The sequence below is a fragment of the Nelumbo nucifera genome, chromosome 1 (assembly GCF_055504915.1).
Source record: "Nelumbo nucifera cultivar China Antique chromosome 1, China Antique-T2T, whole genome shotgun sequence".
NCBI lineage: Eukaryota > Viridiplantae > Streptophyta > Magnoliopsida > Proteales > Nelumbonaceae > Nelumbo > Nelumbo nucifera.
Window position 1 is genome coordinate 93,315,207 of NC_142649.1, and position 16,124 is coordinate 93,331,330.

The following is a 16,124-nucleotide window of genomic DNA, read 5'->3' on the forward strand; positions in this document are numbered from 1 at the left end:
ATTCCACTATTTTGAAAATTTGAAAATTTAGCAAGGGTAAAAGTGATTTTTGATGATTTAATCCAATTTTGAAAACAGAGGGGAGAATTCAGTGTTTACAAAAATACTAGGTTTAAGTCTTTTACCCTATAAATTATTTATTCTATATACATCAGCGTTCGACCGAACGGTTGAACCGCTGATCCGATATAAAACCAACAATATCGAATTCAGACGGTTCGGCCTCTGGATCGGTTTTTGAAACATGGTAGCCGATACAATCGCCCGAATATAAAATCCAACAATATGGAATTCAGACGCCACCTTCCCAGCCTGAGAGAGTTTTCCCGTGTAGCTTCGACTCTTCCGGAGAGAGGATTTCTCCTCTCTTCCGACCAATCCATATCGTCCATCACCACAGATTGTTTCAGAAGATCACCTTAAAGGAAGGAAGAGGAAAGATAAAAATGGAGCAAACGAAGAAGAGAATCGAAATCAGTCTGGTTCTGTAGCACCGAGATCCTAAATCGGTAATTGCAACTCTCGATTACTCGTCGCGATAAAGTATCAATCCATTCCGCCTTTTATATTCCTTTATCCCATCTTTATGTAGTATCCACTCGTCGGTTAGGGGCTGAGAATCGACAGCTCTCAAGTCGGTAAATCGCTCTGGTGAATTCGAATTGAATCATGGGGTTCGAAGCTGAATTTTCTGGGGATTTTTTATCATGATTCATGGCAAGTGATTATACAGTGAAGATTGGTGGTAATTGTGATTGGAAAATTTGAGACCTTTTTTTTTGTTTCTGTATTGATTAGGGTTTTGGAGTTTGAAGGGCTACCTGTTCGTAATGTTTATAGATAGATGAATTGATTGGGGGTTTTGATTCGTAGCTTCGAATTCGAAGTTGTTGGTTTTTTTGTTGCTAGAGACGAGGTCAAAGCTTTTAAACTTGTCAGTTGGTTCGGTTTGCTAGGGTTTCATTTATCGATATGGAGCAAGAGGGGCAGAAGAGGGAAGTTAGTGAAAGTGGATGCCAATCCCCAAATGCTCCGATACTCTGCTCGAATAACTGCGGGTTCTTTGGAACTCCCGCCACCAATAATCTGTGCTCGAAATGCTACAGGGATTTCTTTCTGAAGCAATCCAAGGTTGCTGCTGCCTCTGTAGTTGCAGAGAGGAAGGTTGAAGAACCTATTGTGGAAAAGGCAGGCCAGGTTGGAGTTGGTCAAGAAGCTAAGGCTACCCTGAGTGAGGAAGGAACCACTTCTGGGGATCCAGGGAAGTTACCTGCCAATCGTTGCAGCTTCTGTAGGAAGCGTGTGGGACTGACGGGTTTCAAGTGCCGCTGTGGGCAGACATTTTGCTCTCTCCATCGCTACACCGACAAGCACAACTGCCTCTTTGATTACAAAACTGCAGGGCAGGATGCGATTGCAAAAGCAAATCCTGTTGTGAAGGCCGACAAGATTGAGAAGATATGATGCTGATGGCGGCTTGGAGATCTCTTGTGGGAAGGATCATGGTTTGTTCGTGGAATGTGATGAAAGGGTCTTCTGCTACATGAAGGATGGTATCAATTGGTCTGATGCTTCTAGAAATAAATAGCTGTCTTTCTGATTATTTGTCTCATTTGTACAGTTTGGTTATATCTATTATGGCTGTGTTACTGAAAGTAAAGAAATATGGGTGACACCTTATTCTGTGCTTCCTCTTGCAAAGTCCTGGGTTTTAATATTTTGTATATCCCTGCCATGAATTTGCAATTTATAGCTCAAGGTATTAGTTCAGTGCCCTTGTTTTCCATGGGTTGTTTGTGTTTTACAGTATTATTTCAGTTTTCCCTTTTTACTGCATGTATTCGGTAGCTTCTCATGTCAGTGGCACAGCATTTATTCTGATGTAGTAACCTATCTTTCTTGCAAGACGCAGTACAAGAAACTTACTGAATTGCAGAAGGGGATAGGAATATCATTTTTTAAGGTAAGGTATTGTGTTGTTGTCGAAAGGGATTACAAAGTCATAACCATGTATATTAAAGCCCTCTACATAGGCTATGCACAGTATAACCAACAAGCACATATTAACATATAATATAAAAAATCTTTTTCAAAACATCTATAAGAGAGTCCCTTGAAATCTCTGTAGGTAATGCACCAAGAGCACAGCATGCCTTTAAGTTTTCTTACAACTTCTTTCCATGAGCAAGAGGTATCATTAATATTTGGGCATTCCTTTCAGATTACTCACACCAGAATAGTGCCAGGAAAAAAGAAGACCCCAAACTGTTTGCCCTTTCTTGGTGACTTCAATCTGTCAACTTGATAGAAAGAGAGACAGATTCAGGGAAACAGCCCTTTCATCCAAATGTCTCTAGAATAACAATCAGTGTTAACAATTTAAAATCCTTTTCCTTGTTGATTGTATCTTTTCAACTATATATTTTTCATCTTTATTTTTTCTCATTGTGATCATATGGCCAGCATATTTTTCTGTTTATCCTCACCCCCATCATTCAAAGTGGGAGCTGTTTTCACTTTCTTACCTGTTAATGCCATTAATTGTTTTTGGTCGGTAGCCATTAATAAAATCTTTTATCATTATTGTTGATGAAAAAAGAAACAATAAAGCAGTGCCAAATGTTAGTTGTTTGTTAATGTCTTCAATGTATTGAGCCACCTTTCTTTGTAGCCATCTAATCACATCAAGAGGCTCCTTAGACTACTTTCAGAACTGACACAGATTTGATAGTGATCCTAATTTCTTGAAATGAAGTTTCATCTCTGGCTTAGTTTGAGTTAAGATTGATTGAATCAAAGGAAAATATGGAAGAAATTCATCAATTTCATTCTTCCCATCCTGTATAGTGTCACCAGGGTATTGATGTCCTTCTATTGGAAGAGGAAACCATTGAGTTTGAACATTTGGCCTCTTGATGATGACTATTATTATAAGGTCAGATGTATGTATATCTAACTCCATTTATCAGATCTGTCAGAACCCCCAACAACTCATAAGTATGTGGTCTCCAAAATTCTCGTTTTTTTTTTTAAAATTCTCATAGTATCTTTATTGCATGTGGTTTTATGCAATTCAACAATCTAAGACCTAACCAACTTACCCAAAAAAAAAGACTATTAAATTTTTAAATGGAGGTGCCATAGAATAGTGGAGGAATAATTTGCATGGGAAATGCCTCTGCTACTTGTTGGAAACTGCCTGATTGCCTGGGTGATCTGAAACTTCTGCTAAACCTATTCCTTTGAATTTATATGATTGACTTATTCCTGGTTAGTTGGAGGTAGACTGTTTCTTTTATTGTTCACCATTGAACATGTAATGCCCATATTGAGGAAAAGAATATCTTATATTCAAGCATATATTGCTTGGATATTGTATTCCTTTCTGTTCAAGAAAAGGCTTCAAAAGTAAATGGTAGGACTTGGGAGGAGTTACTAACCTACTCTTGTTTCCATATCAACGTCTTAGGTTTTATTCACAGGCAGAACATAGGAAATTAGAGGTGCAAAGCAGAATTCTCTAGCCTACACAACCAAAACAATACCCATGTGCAATGCCTATCCTATCTAACATCCTTTGTTGATTATTAATGGGACAAACTCATGGATGGGATAATTGATATAACTATTATCACAGGGACTGGCTGGATGTCTTTGACAGTTAGCTAATGTATCTTTTGGTGGCTGATCTGGAAATGGTTTAGTTGATTGTGATTGGTTTTATTGTGAATACTTGTATGCCTAATTCAATTGGTCTTATTTGGCTGAAATAGGAAAATATGTCTTGCATTTACAAAAATTGTCCGTGCCTGAATTGGATGCTTGCTTACCCACATAACATTATTTGAATGAGTTGATACTTAATCTAATTTTCTGGTCTTAGCCAGTTTTTTTCTCTGATGGAGCTTTTGTTTTATGGTGTCTGCTCAATAATTGAAGAGTTTGAGACACACACGAGCTTACTCCCAGGTTCTGGATCGCTTGGAGGCAACAAAATAATTTGGCTTTTTTTTTGTTCTATTTGAAAATTGCAAGTTTAACTATTTGTTGTTGGCGGAGATGCATAGTTGATTGCAAATTCATTCTAATGTCTTATTATTGATAATAGATACCCAAGATCATCATAATGCAACGTGTATGATGGTATTTACTCAGTGCAAGCAGGGATAGAGACTTGTAGGAATCTGAGATTTAAGGACCAAGTGCACCATTTAATGACATGAGAATCTGATACTTCGTGATGACGCTCACATAAATGGTGCTTACTCAGTTGCATCTGATGTTAAGTGCTTACTTTACTGCTAGCCAGGGCCACCTTTGACTGGTACCTTGGTAGTGATGGGCATCAGCATATGCATGAGCAAAAGGGATTAGATACCTGTCTCCTTTGTCATCCAGTCATGCAGTTTACATTCTTTCCAAGGTACTAGTGAAAGATCAGAATGTCAAAAGGATTTTCCCCCTTTTTGGAAGGAAAGAAAATGAGCCTTTGATATGTTTTGTTGGATTGAAAAAAGGATGATCAAGCTTCTAGATTTGTGTTGGAAAGCTAGGGTGTGAATCATTACCTTGAGCAAAAACTGGAGTTTTTAGTTTTTGCTAATCTGCATGATGGAGATGGAAAAGGAATGGTACATTTCAAAAAGATGCGGAAATTGTCTTGCTAATGTTTAAGGGGAACTGGGGAATGAAACAACTAGATGAAATAGAAGAACCGACCTTGGAATAATTGAAGCATGGTATGGACTACGGTGGTGGACTTGTTTTCTTTCAACCTAAAGATTAAAGAACTGGCCTTAATAAAATGAGATCCAGTTTTGGCTTATCGTTTGCTGCTTCAATTTGACCAAGTTGCCGGGTTGATGGCATTTCTAAGACACTGTTCAGTAAAGCCAAAGCCTTGCCCTGGAAAACATTTGAGTCTTAAATGTCTTTCTTTTTAGGTCAGTCCGGCCATTAAGAGACAAAATGATGATACGTTTGACATGCAGTTGTTGGATGACTTTCGTCTTGCATCTGCAGTTAAAGAGACAGATCCTTTTTCACTGAGAAATTATAATTAGCAAGAGCCAGAAGGGTGAAGAAGCCGATTAAATTTGATGCATTATGTTTGTGTATGGAGCTCTGAAGTTTGAAAAACCGAGCAGGAGTCCTGGTACTACGGTGTACCACTCTCAGGAATTTGGGACTTGGGAATTTGATCCACCACCCTACAAGACTACAACTCACGTATCCCACGGATGAAAATTAACTGAAAATTATGCATGAACTTGGACATCACGGCTACTGAAGAATGTTCTTATGTTTTTCTTTTGTCGAAAAAGAAAAGAAAATGTTATTTAACCTACGAAACCATGCATGAGTTATTAAGCTGCAAAAGTGAGAATTTTCACTTTTAAGCTTAGACGATTGTTAAATAATTTAGTTTGATCCAATATGCTCAAGGAAGAATTGATAGCAGTAAGAGTTTCTAATAATCTACTTTCTTTGCTGGAGAAGGCCCTAATTAAGTACAGCTTTGAGGTGTGACCGTCTGGATAGAGAAACGTTTTGATACTGATGCTATCTTGCTCAATTTCTCCCCTCATTGTTTTGTATCCAAATTCGAAAAGTTCTCTTCTTTCCATCTTTTAGGAAGCCTTGAGAAGCTTCAGAGCTCTTAACCGAGTGTCATGAGAAACCAGTCAGGATCAGGTACACACACTGAGCACGTTGAGTAAGCACTTGAAGTTTTTTGTTTTTTTTGTTTTTTTTTTTTTTTTTTTTCTTTTGACACCAATCCCTTAAAATACCCCCAGCCTATCCATGAAAAATATTTATTGTGTTCATTCACTATGCTTAATTGCTTACAATGCTGTGCCCACTAAATCCGGAGTTCCGGACTCATGAGAAACACCCATTGAACTCAAGTTGACATGACGTAAAATTCTCTCATATTTTATCCTCATCCTATAACCTTTATCAGTGCACACCTATAAAGGAACCAACAATTGATACATTTTGATTTTTAATAGTTGTTAATTGTAGAAGTAATAATAGTGTGATAATGAATTACCACTACAATAGGTAGATGAGAATTTTGTATTCTTACCTGAATCTGCTTTCAGCGAAACCTGTAATCTTAGAAACCGTGAAGATCATGATGTCTAATTAGTCGGAGCTGGAAGGTGGAGATAGATCAGTTAGATCTGGCTTCCTGGTAGGCCATCGTAATTGTTTGATTAAGTTACACATTCTATTATGGTGAAGGAAGAATCTTATAAGGTCTTCCGTCTTCCCATTTGGAGTTGAAAACGTCGAAAAGATTTGTTCGTAATTTATAAATCTGCAACATATGTTCATGTAGATGATAAGCTCTACCGTTATTACACTACATAGTTTGGGTAGGTTAGTTGTTGGACAAGCCAAGAAACAAGGGACTCCTCCTATGCAAGGTTCAAAATATTGACACGTATTGGCCTGTATCGGCCGATATTTATCATATTGGGAGTACTCCAATATGTCCTACAGAGGGTGCATCGGGGTTTTGACTGATTTAAGGGGTGGAGGAACCTTAAACCGGCCCCCCTGAACCGGATTTGAAAAAAAAAAGTACTGATACTGCCCAATACACCCCTACCGGCATATCAAGCATATCAATATTTAGAACCTTGCTCCCATGGTAATAGTGTTGGAAACCTAGGGCCATCGGGGAGTATTAAGGAATGAGGAAGGGAATGTAATAGCTCTTTGTTCAGGTCCAGTTGGAATAGGCAACTCCCTCAGGGCTGAAATGGTGGCAGTTTTGGAAGGGATTCAAAGAGTTGAAGAGCTGAATCAGCTGAATCAGTTGGCAGTTTTGTAAGTTAGTTATAGGTGGTAGTGTGTTGCATGGTTTTTAAAACTGAATCAGATTGGAAGATCGGACCGCAAAATCGGGAACCGATTAGGTGATCAGTTTCGTTTTACTCCAGAACTGTTATTTCCCCGAAAACCATTGATTTGGTCAGCAAACCGCTGACCCAGGTAGTTGAATCATTCAAACCATTCGAACTGTCCAACGGTTTGGCCTTTTTTTTTTTGTCAAACTGGGTAGTCCGTTCGATTCAAACAATGGTTTTCAAAACCGGACCAGACCGAATGGTCGGATTGGAAAAACTGGGAACCAATCAGGTGACCGGTTCCATTTTCCCCAAAAACCATATTTTCCCCCAAAACGGTTTGACTGTTTTTATTTTTTAAAATTTTTAATTTTTTTTTATTTTTGTCATAATGGGCCGAGCGTTCGATTTGAAGGGTCGGACCATTCGACCCGGTAACCGGACCCCTGACTGGTTCAGTTTTAAAAACCATGGTTCAAATGGCCGGACCATTCAACCTGGGAATTGGACCCCTGACCAATTCGTTGTCCGGTTAGATTTTAAAAACCTCGGTGTGTTGTTAAAAGAAGACAATAATGGGATTTGAATCTGAAGCAATAAAAAGAAGGGAAAAGTACAAATCAGCCCAGTTCAGAATTTACTAGACCCAAAGTACAGGGGGAATGCATCCTGACCGTGAATTGATGCCAAATTCACGAGCAAGATGTGGTTTATAGGGGGGGACAGGGCTAGTTGTAGGGGGGGGGGGCTGGAATTCAGAATTCTGCATCGTGTCTCCGTACTTTTCCCTAAAAAGAAAGACATTTATCAAAAAATAAAAAATAAAAAGAAAGAAATTTAAATGGCGGACAAATGACATTGATGTAAAATGTAATTGGGTGAAGAAATTCTTCACCCAATTACGGATGTAATTGGGTGAAGAACAAATGTAATTGGGTGAAGAAATTTATTATGTACTTATTTCTAATTGTTTTTCTTGTTCTATTTGAGCGGCCTTTAGTCTCTTTCAGTGGAGCTAAGATAGTTTATCTCCCCTTTCTTGAACTTAAGGCTGTGTTTAGCTTGTGCAAATTTATTTGCACTAGTATAAATGCATAGGAGTGCAAATGTAAAAAATGCAAATTCTTGTTTAACTTTGTTTTGGATTTTACTTTATTCTGTTTCATGACTTAATTTACTTCATTTGTACTGCAATCAAACAAAATAAAATAAAACAAAAATAAGTCAGAATTTACACTCAAATCATTTGCACTGTTATGATTTTGCATCAGTGCAAATTTATTTGCATTGCAACCAAACACAGCCTAAAGTTTAATCTTTAATGAAAGTTGTTATGATGAACAGCTTAAGAACAAATGAGATGAGCATAGTAGTAGTAGTAGTAGATGCAACGATGAAGCGCCAAATGCATTGCTAAAATGTTTTTTTTTTTTTTTGTTTCATTAAAATAGAAGAATAATTTCAAATTTTCAAATTCAAGTCTAGGCGTTTCAAAACAAGAATAATCAAAAAACTCTAGAAAGCATAATTAGTCATCTATTTGGCATGCCTGGATCTTAATGACTTTTCTCTCCATTTTGGATGGAGGTCACAAATTAAATCTGACGAAGAAAACCACCAAATTGACTACGTTATCAGAAATATGGACATGGAACGAACCACCATTAGCACTGCTTGAAGTTTTCTTTTTGAGCTCCTGGACGTCTTTGAGCAAGCAACTGCTTTGTTCTCTCAAGAACACCAAAGAAAATCGAACCACCAATTCCTATCCAAAGTACCCTTGGCCCAATACCCTGTGAGAAGCAACAAAAACACAAAGCAAGAATAAATATTACTAAAAGCTGTATGCAACTTTAAATTTTCCCAGGCACAACATGGCAAATGTACCAACAAGTTCTCCAAGATTTCTCATAAATTGTTGGAGCAATGGAGCAATGAAGTTTAATAACAAAGGCCCAAAATATGCCTATAGTCTACTTTATGATTATATCTATTACCTATTAGTTTCACCAAGTCCCTCCTATCAACTCTCTAAACATTCTCATCCCACTTAAATTCATGGACATCATCTTTTATATCCTTATACTGTCCTCTCTCTCTCTCTCTCTCTCTCTGTTGTATTCATTACTATGCTGTTTAGAAGGCTACATGGACAAAATAGATTTATCTTCCATGCATAATAAAACAAGAAAACTAGAGCCTGGATAAGGTTGCCACTCAAAAGAGAAATCACTTTTTTTTCTAAGATTACTTGTCATCTTAAATGAGATAGTTAGGAAGCCTTCCCAACTTCATAAAGGCAATATCTTAATGGGGGCATTTTTTCCTTCTTCACTGGTCTAACTAAGGGGTTCTAAAAAATAAGGGATGCTTTTCTCTCAGCTTCTACATGCTTGAAGCTCTCCTGTGCTTCACATGCTCCTGCATTTCATACAAGTTACAAGAATACATGGTAAAACATAGGATGGCAATACCTTCAAAAAAGCCTGAGTTCCTTCTTCTCTAACAATGGTTTGAACACAACCAATAATTCCTTTGTACTGGTTTGCAGATCCCTACATACAACAAAAGGAAAAATTCATCAACTAAACAACATCCAAATGGATAACAAGATCTGATGTAAAAGTTGAAATACACGTGGGAAACTCAAAAAAAAAAAAAATCTTTAACCTAATATGTAGATTAATGTGTATGTGTAGTTTGCCAAACGTAAACGGATTAGAGTGTACCTGGACCATCAATCTTGTCTTAATGACATCTAGCGGTGTAGTTACAGCTCCAGTCAGTGCACCTATGAAGCAAAAATGTTCAATTAATGGAATGCTTCATACATATGTAAATATGCATGAGAAATGAACTTTTCTACAGCATCAATTCCTAGTTCTTCATTTCAACCTTACAGTTAAGTATTATGTTAAGAGATCTGGTAGCAGGAAAAATTTTTCATAAGCATTGAGTGGAAAAGTGATACTGTAACAAATAGGTAGGGCACCATGGAACTGAAGAGTATGTCCCTTCAAAAAACATGGAAAACCAAAGCATATAGCTCTTCTACAGAAAAAGGGGGGAACACAAACCAAAAGCATATTTGGAGCTTTAAGTTACCAGCAAAAGCACCAATGATAGCATTTTCTGGATCATTTAAATCTCTTCTTGCCTGCATGAGCAAATAAAGAAAAAAAAATCAATTATTTTGCATATATTTATGCACTCTCTGGATCAAGTAACAGAACTGCTTGAGCCAAGATACAGAATCTTAAATGACAACTCTACAAAATAAGATTGAAAGCTTGTAATGTTAAGTGGGACATTGGTGAACCCGATAAATAAGCAAAACCAATCAAGCTGTCCAACAAATCTAGGTAAATATCTAATAATAGCAGAAGTAAGCTTACCGCTAGCTTATAACCAATCCGAAGCTGCTCATAGATACAGAATTGGATGGCATCAAATGGCAAATCTCGCAATAAAAAAGACCCATACCCCTACAATTTCAATTTTAAGAGGTCAATCTCAATACATAATATTTCATGATATGCAAAAGCTAATCACATGGATTAAATATTCATTCGGCACATATCTTAAAAAGGCCATTACCCAATGTTGATCTCAGTCATCTGTAGGGTGCAACTTGGGTTGGGGTTTTGTAGAAATTTGAATGGGCCCAGCCCAGAAACCCAGGCCTGATGCACTGTAAAATCTTAAAACTGTGTACCCAACATGAACCCCTAACCATCTGGTCCGGGGAGGGGTAGACTGGATACAGTCCTAACCTCTGCCATTTTTTGCACAAAGTGGCCACTCTCATACTCAGACCTGTGTTCTCACATTTTCCAACCCGAGATTTTACCATTACACCAAGTAACGGCCCCTTATCTGCCCTGTATTAAAATTATTCCTGTTGTTCTGAATTTTGTTTGCCATGTTACCCTTTTCTTTTCTGAATCACAATAAGGCACCATGTTACCCTACTTGATAACATGAGTTCTTGTGTTGCAATATTGTTCCCATATGATAGAATGTGTATCTTTCCATAATCAGTACTTGCAACACATATGCCACTATCCCACCTAGGCCCTAGCTAGTATACAGAGAAAGAAATCATAATGGTTGGGTTTCACTTTCCAGTGCACAACCACACCAACCCTCTGGCCTCAATTCTAAAAAGAATAATAGAACTCCCTATTCTTTTGTTTTTCTGATTTGGATCATTAACAGATCAATACAAAACCTTATTAAATAATAAGTACAAGGAATAGCAGCAGCCAGCAGCTAGGCTAAAGAGAAGCCAGAAGCTACTGATAAACATAAAAATTCCCCAATATAAACAATTTGCTCTTCCCCCCTTGGGCTGGACCCCATTACAACTCTTAATTACCCCTTTTGCAGATTTCCAGACCAACCAAATGAGGTATTCAGCCTGGATGCCAGAGATTTTACCACTCCAATAGAATCTAAATACAGCCATGGGTTAGGATATCCTCCTTCATCCATCCATTCATCACTAATTCCTTCAATCTCCAAACTAGAGTAGCCCATGGAAATTTCCATTTTCGACCCTTGAAGTAAAAGAGAACAGATCATCCCAGATTGAGGACCCATCACCAATTGGAACCCAGTACACATAGTTGTCAAGTAGACCTGTTCATGGGCCGGGCTGGGCCGGGCTTTCACTCTGTATTAACAGAATTTTCTAAGGCCCGAGCCCGGCCCTCATAAAAAGCCCGAAGCCCGGGCCTGGGCCCGAGCCCGAAATTTAGCCCATACTGTTAGCGGCTGAATAGAGAGAGATTATAAAGAAAAGAATAAAAAATGTATATATTAAATTATAAATATATATTTTAATAAATATTATATTATTTATATATTTTATATAATATATAAAATACATATTATATATTTTATAAAATATATAATGCTGAGTCGGGCCAGGCCGGGCTTTTTTGACAAATCCCGAGCCCAGCCCGAAACACAGTCGGGCTTACTATGTTAGGCCCGAGGTCAGGCTCGCGGGCCTACCCATGAACACCGTCAAGGCACCCACCTAGGCGTCGCCTAGGCGACTAGGCGCCCTTGGCTGGGTGCCTCACCCAAATGCTTGACTTTTAGCAACCAGGCACCCTTCTAGGCAACTAAGCGCCCGCCTAGGCGACAAAAATGAGAAGGCAGGCGCCTTTTATAATATCATTCATATTGTTGTATCTTATTAATGTATGTGTTAATACATTTTATTATATGCTATATATATAAATTATAATTTGTTTTAATGTTTTACTATTGAAATTTAAAAGATCAAAGGGTTTTGAGAAGAGAAAAAGAAAGAAAGAAAGAAAAAAAGAAAGAAAAGAATGAGGAAAGAAAGAATAGAATAATAAAGTTCTTTTTTCTATTCTCTCTCTCTCTAATTAAATAATATAAAGTTAATAACCTTCTTTAGCTGCTAATTAATATGAATTTGCACTATTAAATACTTATTATAGTAGTATTATTTTTGAAAATAATGAAATTAATATATGTAAAAGATTTTTATCTTTTCAAAGTGATGATATGCCACATTTTTAGAGGAAATTTAATGTTCTTAATAAAGAGAATTGCTATTTTCTCAATTAACATACATGCTGAATGGTATTTAAAACTAGGAAACTAGCCAAAAGTCAGTTTTTTATATTATAAAATTTTAGTAGAAATCTGCTGAATTAAAAAATATAAAAGAAAAGTAGTTTCTTGAAGAGAGAAGGAAGAGAGGAGAAGAAGAGAAGTTGGAAAGAAAAGAGAGCAATAATCTGGCCGCCCCCTTCACTTATTATTTATACTAAAATAATAGAACAGTACAAAGACAACTATGCCCTTATAGGGCGGTAAAACATAAAACAGCATATATAACACTCAAAAACATAATAAAATTTGGACTCACATAACTACAGTGGTCCCCACCTCCTATCTAACAACTAACATAAAGCATCTACTCAGAAAAACATCATAAAACTAATTAATCTTCAACACTCCCCCTCAAATTGGGAGTAAATGTCACACATTCCCAACTTGCGAAGATCATGCTCAAGCTTGTTCTTTGCCACCCCTTTAGTTAGAACATCAGCCAACTGCAACTCTGAAGAGACATAAGGCAAACAAACTTATCTGGTTGTTACCCTTTCTCTTATAAAGTGTCTATCAACTTCAATGTGTTTTTTCCTATCATGCTGAATTGGATTGTGGGCAATATTGATTGCAGCCTGATTGTCACAGTATAACATCATAGGTTCCTCTGCTTTCACCCCAATCTCACTCAAAAAAGATCTAACCCAAAGAAGTTATGAGACACTATGAGCCATGGATCTATACTCAGCCTTTGCACTTGACCTTGCCACAACCACTTGCTTCTTACTCTTCCAGGAGATCAAGTTTCCACCTACAAAGGTACACACTCCTGATGTAGACCTCCTGTCATCTAAGCATCCTGCCTAGTCTGCATCTGTATAGGATTCTAGCTTCTGATTCTCATGATTTGAGAAAAGAATGCCTCTGCCAGGGTGCCTTTTCAGATATGCAAGCATTCTCTCAATAGCTTCTCAATGTTGAACCTGAGGTGCATGCATGTACTGACTCACAACACTGACAGCATAAGAAATATCTGGTCATGTCATACACAAATACAGCAGTCGGCCCACCATTCTTTGATATCTCCCCACATCCTTTACCAACTCACCTTCCACACCATTAATTCAATGATTTGGATCAATAGGAGTGTCTGCTAGTTTGGTCCCCAGCTTCCCAGCCTCCCGTAGTAGGTCAAGTACATACTTTCTCTGTGAAATGAGGATCCAATGCTTGGGTCTTGCAACTTCAATCCCTAAGAAGTATTTGAGCTCACCAAGATCTTTGATCTCAAATACTTGCTGCAATGATTTTTTGAGATCATCAATCTCCTCCAGATCATTTCCTGTCACCACTATAACATCCACATACACAATCAGAATTGACACCAGAGCATCTCTCCTCTTTACAAAGAGGGTGTGATCAGACTGTGTCTATGTGTATCCAAAACGGATGAGTGCCCCTCTAAACCTGTCAAACCAAGCCCTAGGTGACTGTTTCAGTCCATACAGAGATTTTCTTAATCTGCACACATTTCCTTTACCAACATTTTCATAAAATCCTGTTGGAATGTCCATATATACCTCCTCCTGTAAATCACCATTGAGGAAAGCATTTTTGACATCAAGCTGGAACAAGGGCCATGAATAGGTGGCTGCTAGAGATAAAAGGATATGAACTGAACTCATCTTAGCTACTGGTGCAAAGGTTTCCAGATAATCAACACCATAGGTCTGAGTATACCCTTTTGCTACCAACCTTGCCTTGTACCTCTCTATCTTGCCATTGGCCTTATACTTCACTATGAACACCCATCTACATCCGACTGTCTCCTTGTCTGGGGGGAGATCAACTATTTCCCAAGTTTGACTTTTGATCAAAGCATCCATCTCATCTTGCATGGCTGTTTTCCACTCAAGTGGAGAGAGCCTCAGTAACATTCCTAGGTATAGAAACAGAATCCAGGGAATAAAGAAAAGCACGGTAGGAGGGTGATAAGGCACTATAGGAAAGATGGTGTGAAATGCAATGGGTTGTACACTTTTTCTTCCCCTTACGAAATGCAATGGGAAGATCAAGGTCAGTGGAATCAACTGCAACAATGGTGTTAGGGACAGAAACATTATCATCAAAAAACATAATAGGCTCAGGCTCAAGAGGAATACCTGGAACTGTATCTGCCGAATCTGGAGTTTCAAATGAACTGACAGAGAGTGGTGTGGGTTGCGAATGTGTGGAATCAACCATCATCTGTCGGTGCTGATATTTTTGTGAAGCTGCCTGTAATGGCTCAAGTAATGAAACTGGAGGTGTAGGTGTTGGCTGAACTGATTGAGGCACCACAGAAACAGGAAGAGGAACAAATTGTGAGTTCTCCTCCCCAAAACTCTCCCCCTGAGAAGAACCGCTCGAGAAGAAGAATGTGGATTCAAAGAAGGTAACATCCATAGTGACAAATCTGCTCCTCGACACTGAGTCATAACAAAAATACCCCTTTTGGTTCTGAACATACCCAAGAAAAACACATTTCTTGGCCTTAGGATCCAATTTCTTGCGATGAGGGCCAAGAATGTGAACAAAAGAAACACAATCAAAAACCTTTAGAGGTATATGAAATATCTCTCCATCTGGAAAAAGAAGGCTAAATGGCACCTTAAACCCCAAAGTCCGTGAAGGAACACGGTTAATCAAATGCATGGCTATAAGAACTGCACAGGAACTGAAGCACACACCATAAGACTCCTTGCCACCTCCACAATGTGTTTGTTTTTCCTCTCAACAACTCCATTCTGTTGCGGTGCATATGCACAACTGCTCTGATGAACTACACCATGTTCTAAGAGATATGTGGTCAGGTCCTTCTCAAAGTACTCTCTCGCATTATCTGATCTAAAAGCCTTAGTTCTCACTCCAAATTGTGTGAGAATCATCTGGTGGAACTGTCGTACCAAGTTAGGAACCTCATCACGTGATCTCATCAAATATATCCAAGAATATCGTGTATAATCATCCACAAACAAGAGAAAATAACAGAATCCCCCCATGGAAGGGATATGATATGGCCCCCATACATCAGTGTGAACAATATTAAAAGCAGAAGTACTTCTTTTATTACTTGGTTTAAAAGACTGTCTACAATGCTTTCCTAACTAACAACTCTCAAACTCCAAAGTAGATAACTGAACAAACTCAAACAACTTTGGGAAAAGACATTTCAAAGAACTAAAAGAAAGATGTCCCAAGCGGTTGTGCCAAAGCATAATTTGGTTCACTGACTCTGACCCACTACTACTGTTGTTGATAACATGATGGCCCTGATGTCTCGGAATCTCATCCAGAAAGTAGACTCCATTCACCTCACGACCACTCCCAATCATCTTCTTTGACTCCAGATCCTACAAAACACAATTACCAGGAAGAAAGGTCACAGAACAATTCAAATTTTTTGTCAAAGAACTAACAGACAATAGGTTGGTATGAAGTCTAGGGACATGTAAAACAGAAGACAGAGTTATATCATTAGTCACTCTAACTATCCCCTTCCCAGCAATGGGCATATGTGAACCATCTGTTGTAGAGACTCTGTCTCTACCAGAGTACAACTGATAGGAACTGAAAATGGTAGGGACATTAGTCATATGCTCAAATGCTCCTGAGTCTATAATCAAG

General features: G+C 38.1%; 2 protein-coding genes across 9 annotated transcripts in view; one reads left to right on the forward strand and one right to left on the reverse strand.

Moving 5' to 3' along the window:
• The first annotated feature begins 283 nt into the window (after window positions 1-283).
• On the forward strand, window positions 284-1,786 carry LOC104605500 (zinc finger A20 and AN1 domain-containing stress-associated protein 8-like). The gene has a single exon (XM_010270289.2). It carries the CDS (start codon window positions 973-975, stop codon window positions 1,462-1,464), a length of 492 nt encoding a protein of 163 aa, XP_010268591.1. The 5' UTR covers window positions 284-972; the 3' UTR covers window positions 1,465-1,786.
• A 6,484-nt stretch (window positions 1,787-8,270) lies between these two features.
• Window positions 8,271-16,124, reverse strand: part of LOC104605501 (S-adenosylmethionine carrier 1, chloroplastic/mitochondrial-like) — a 56,594-nt gene continuing 48,740 nt past the window's right edge. For all 8 annotated transcript variants that reach the window (XM_088888918.1, XM_010270290.3, XM_010270291.3 and 5 more), the window contains 5 exons: window positions 10,256-10,345; window positions 9,966-10,017; window positions 9,590-9,651; window positions 9,335-9,415; window positions 8,271-8,653 (listed from right to left, as the gene is read on the reverse strand). In XM_088888918.1, the coding sequence (XP_088745044.1) occupies window positions 8,525-8,653; window positions 9,335-9,415; window positions 9,590-9,651; window positions 9,966-10,017; window positions 10,256-10,345 (414 nt within the window). In that variant the 3' untranslated portion in view covers window positions 8,271-8,524. The remainder of the gene's footprint in view (window positions 8,654-9,334; window positions 9,416-9,589; window positions 9,652-9,965; window positions 10,018-10,255; window positions 10,346-16,124) is intronic.

Coding starts and splice junctions, on each gene's coding strand:
- LOC104605500 (XM_010270289.2), top strand. CDS start 973: ATGGAGCAAGAGGGGCAGAAGAGGGAAGTTAGTGAAAGTGGATGCCAA.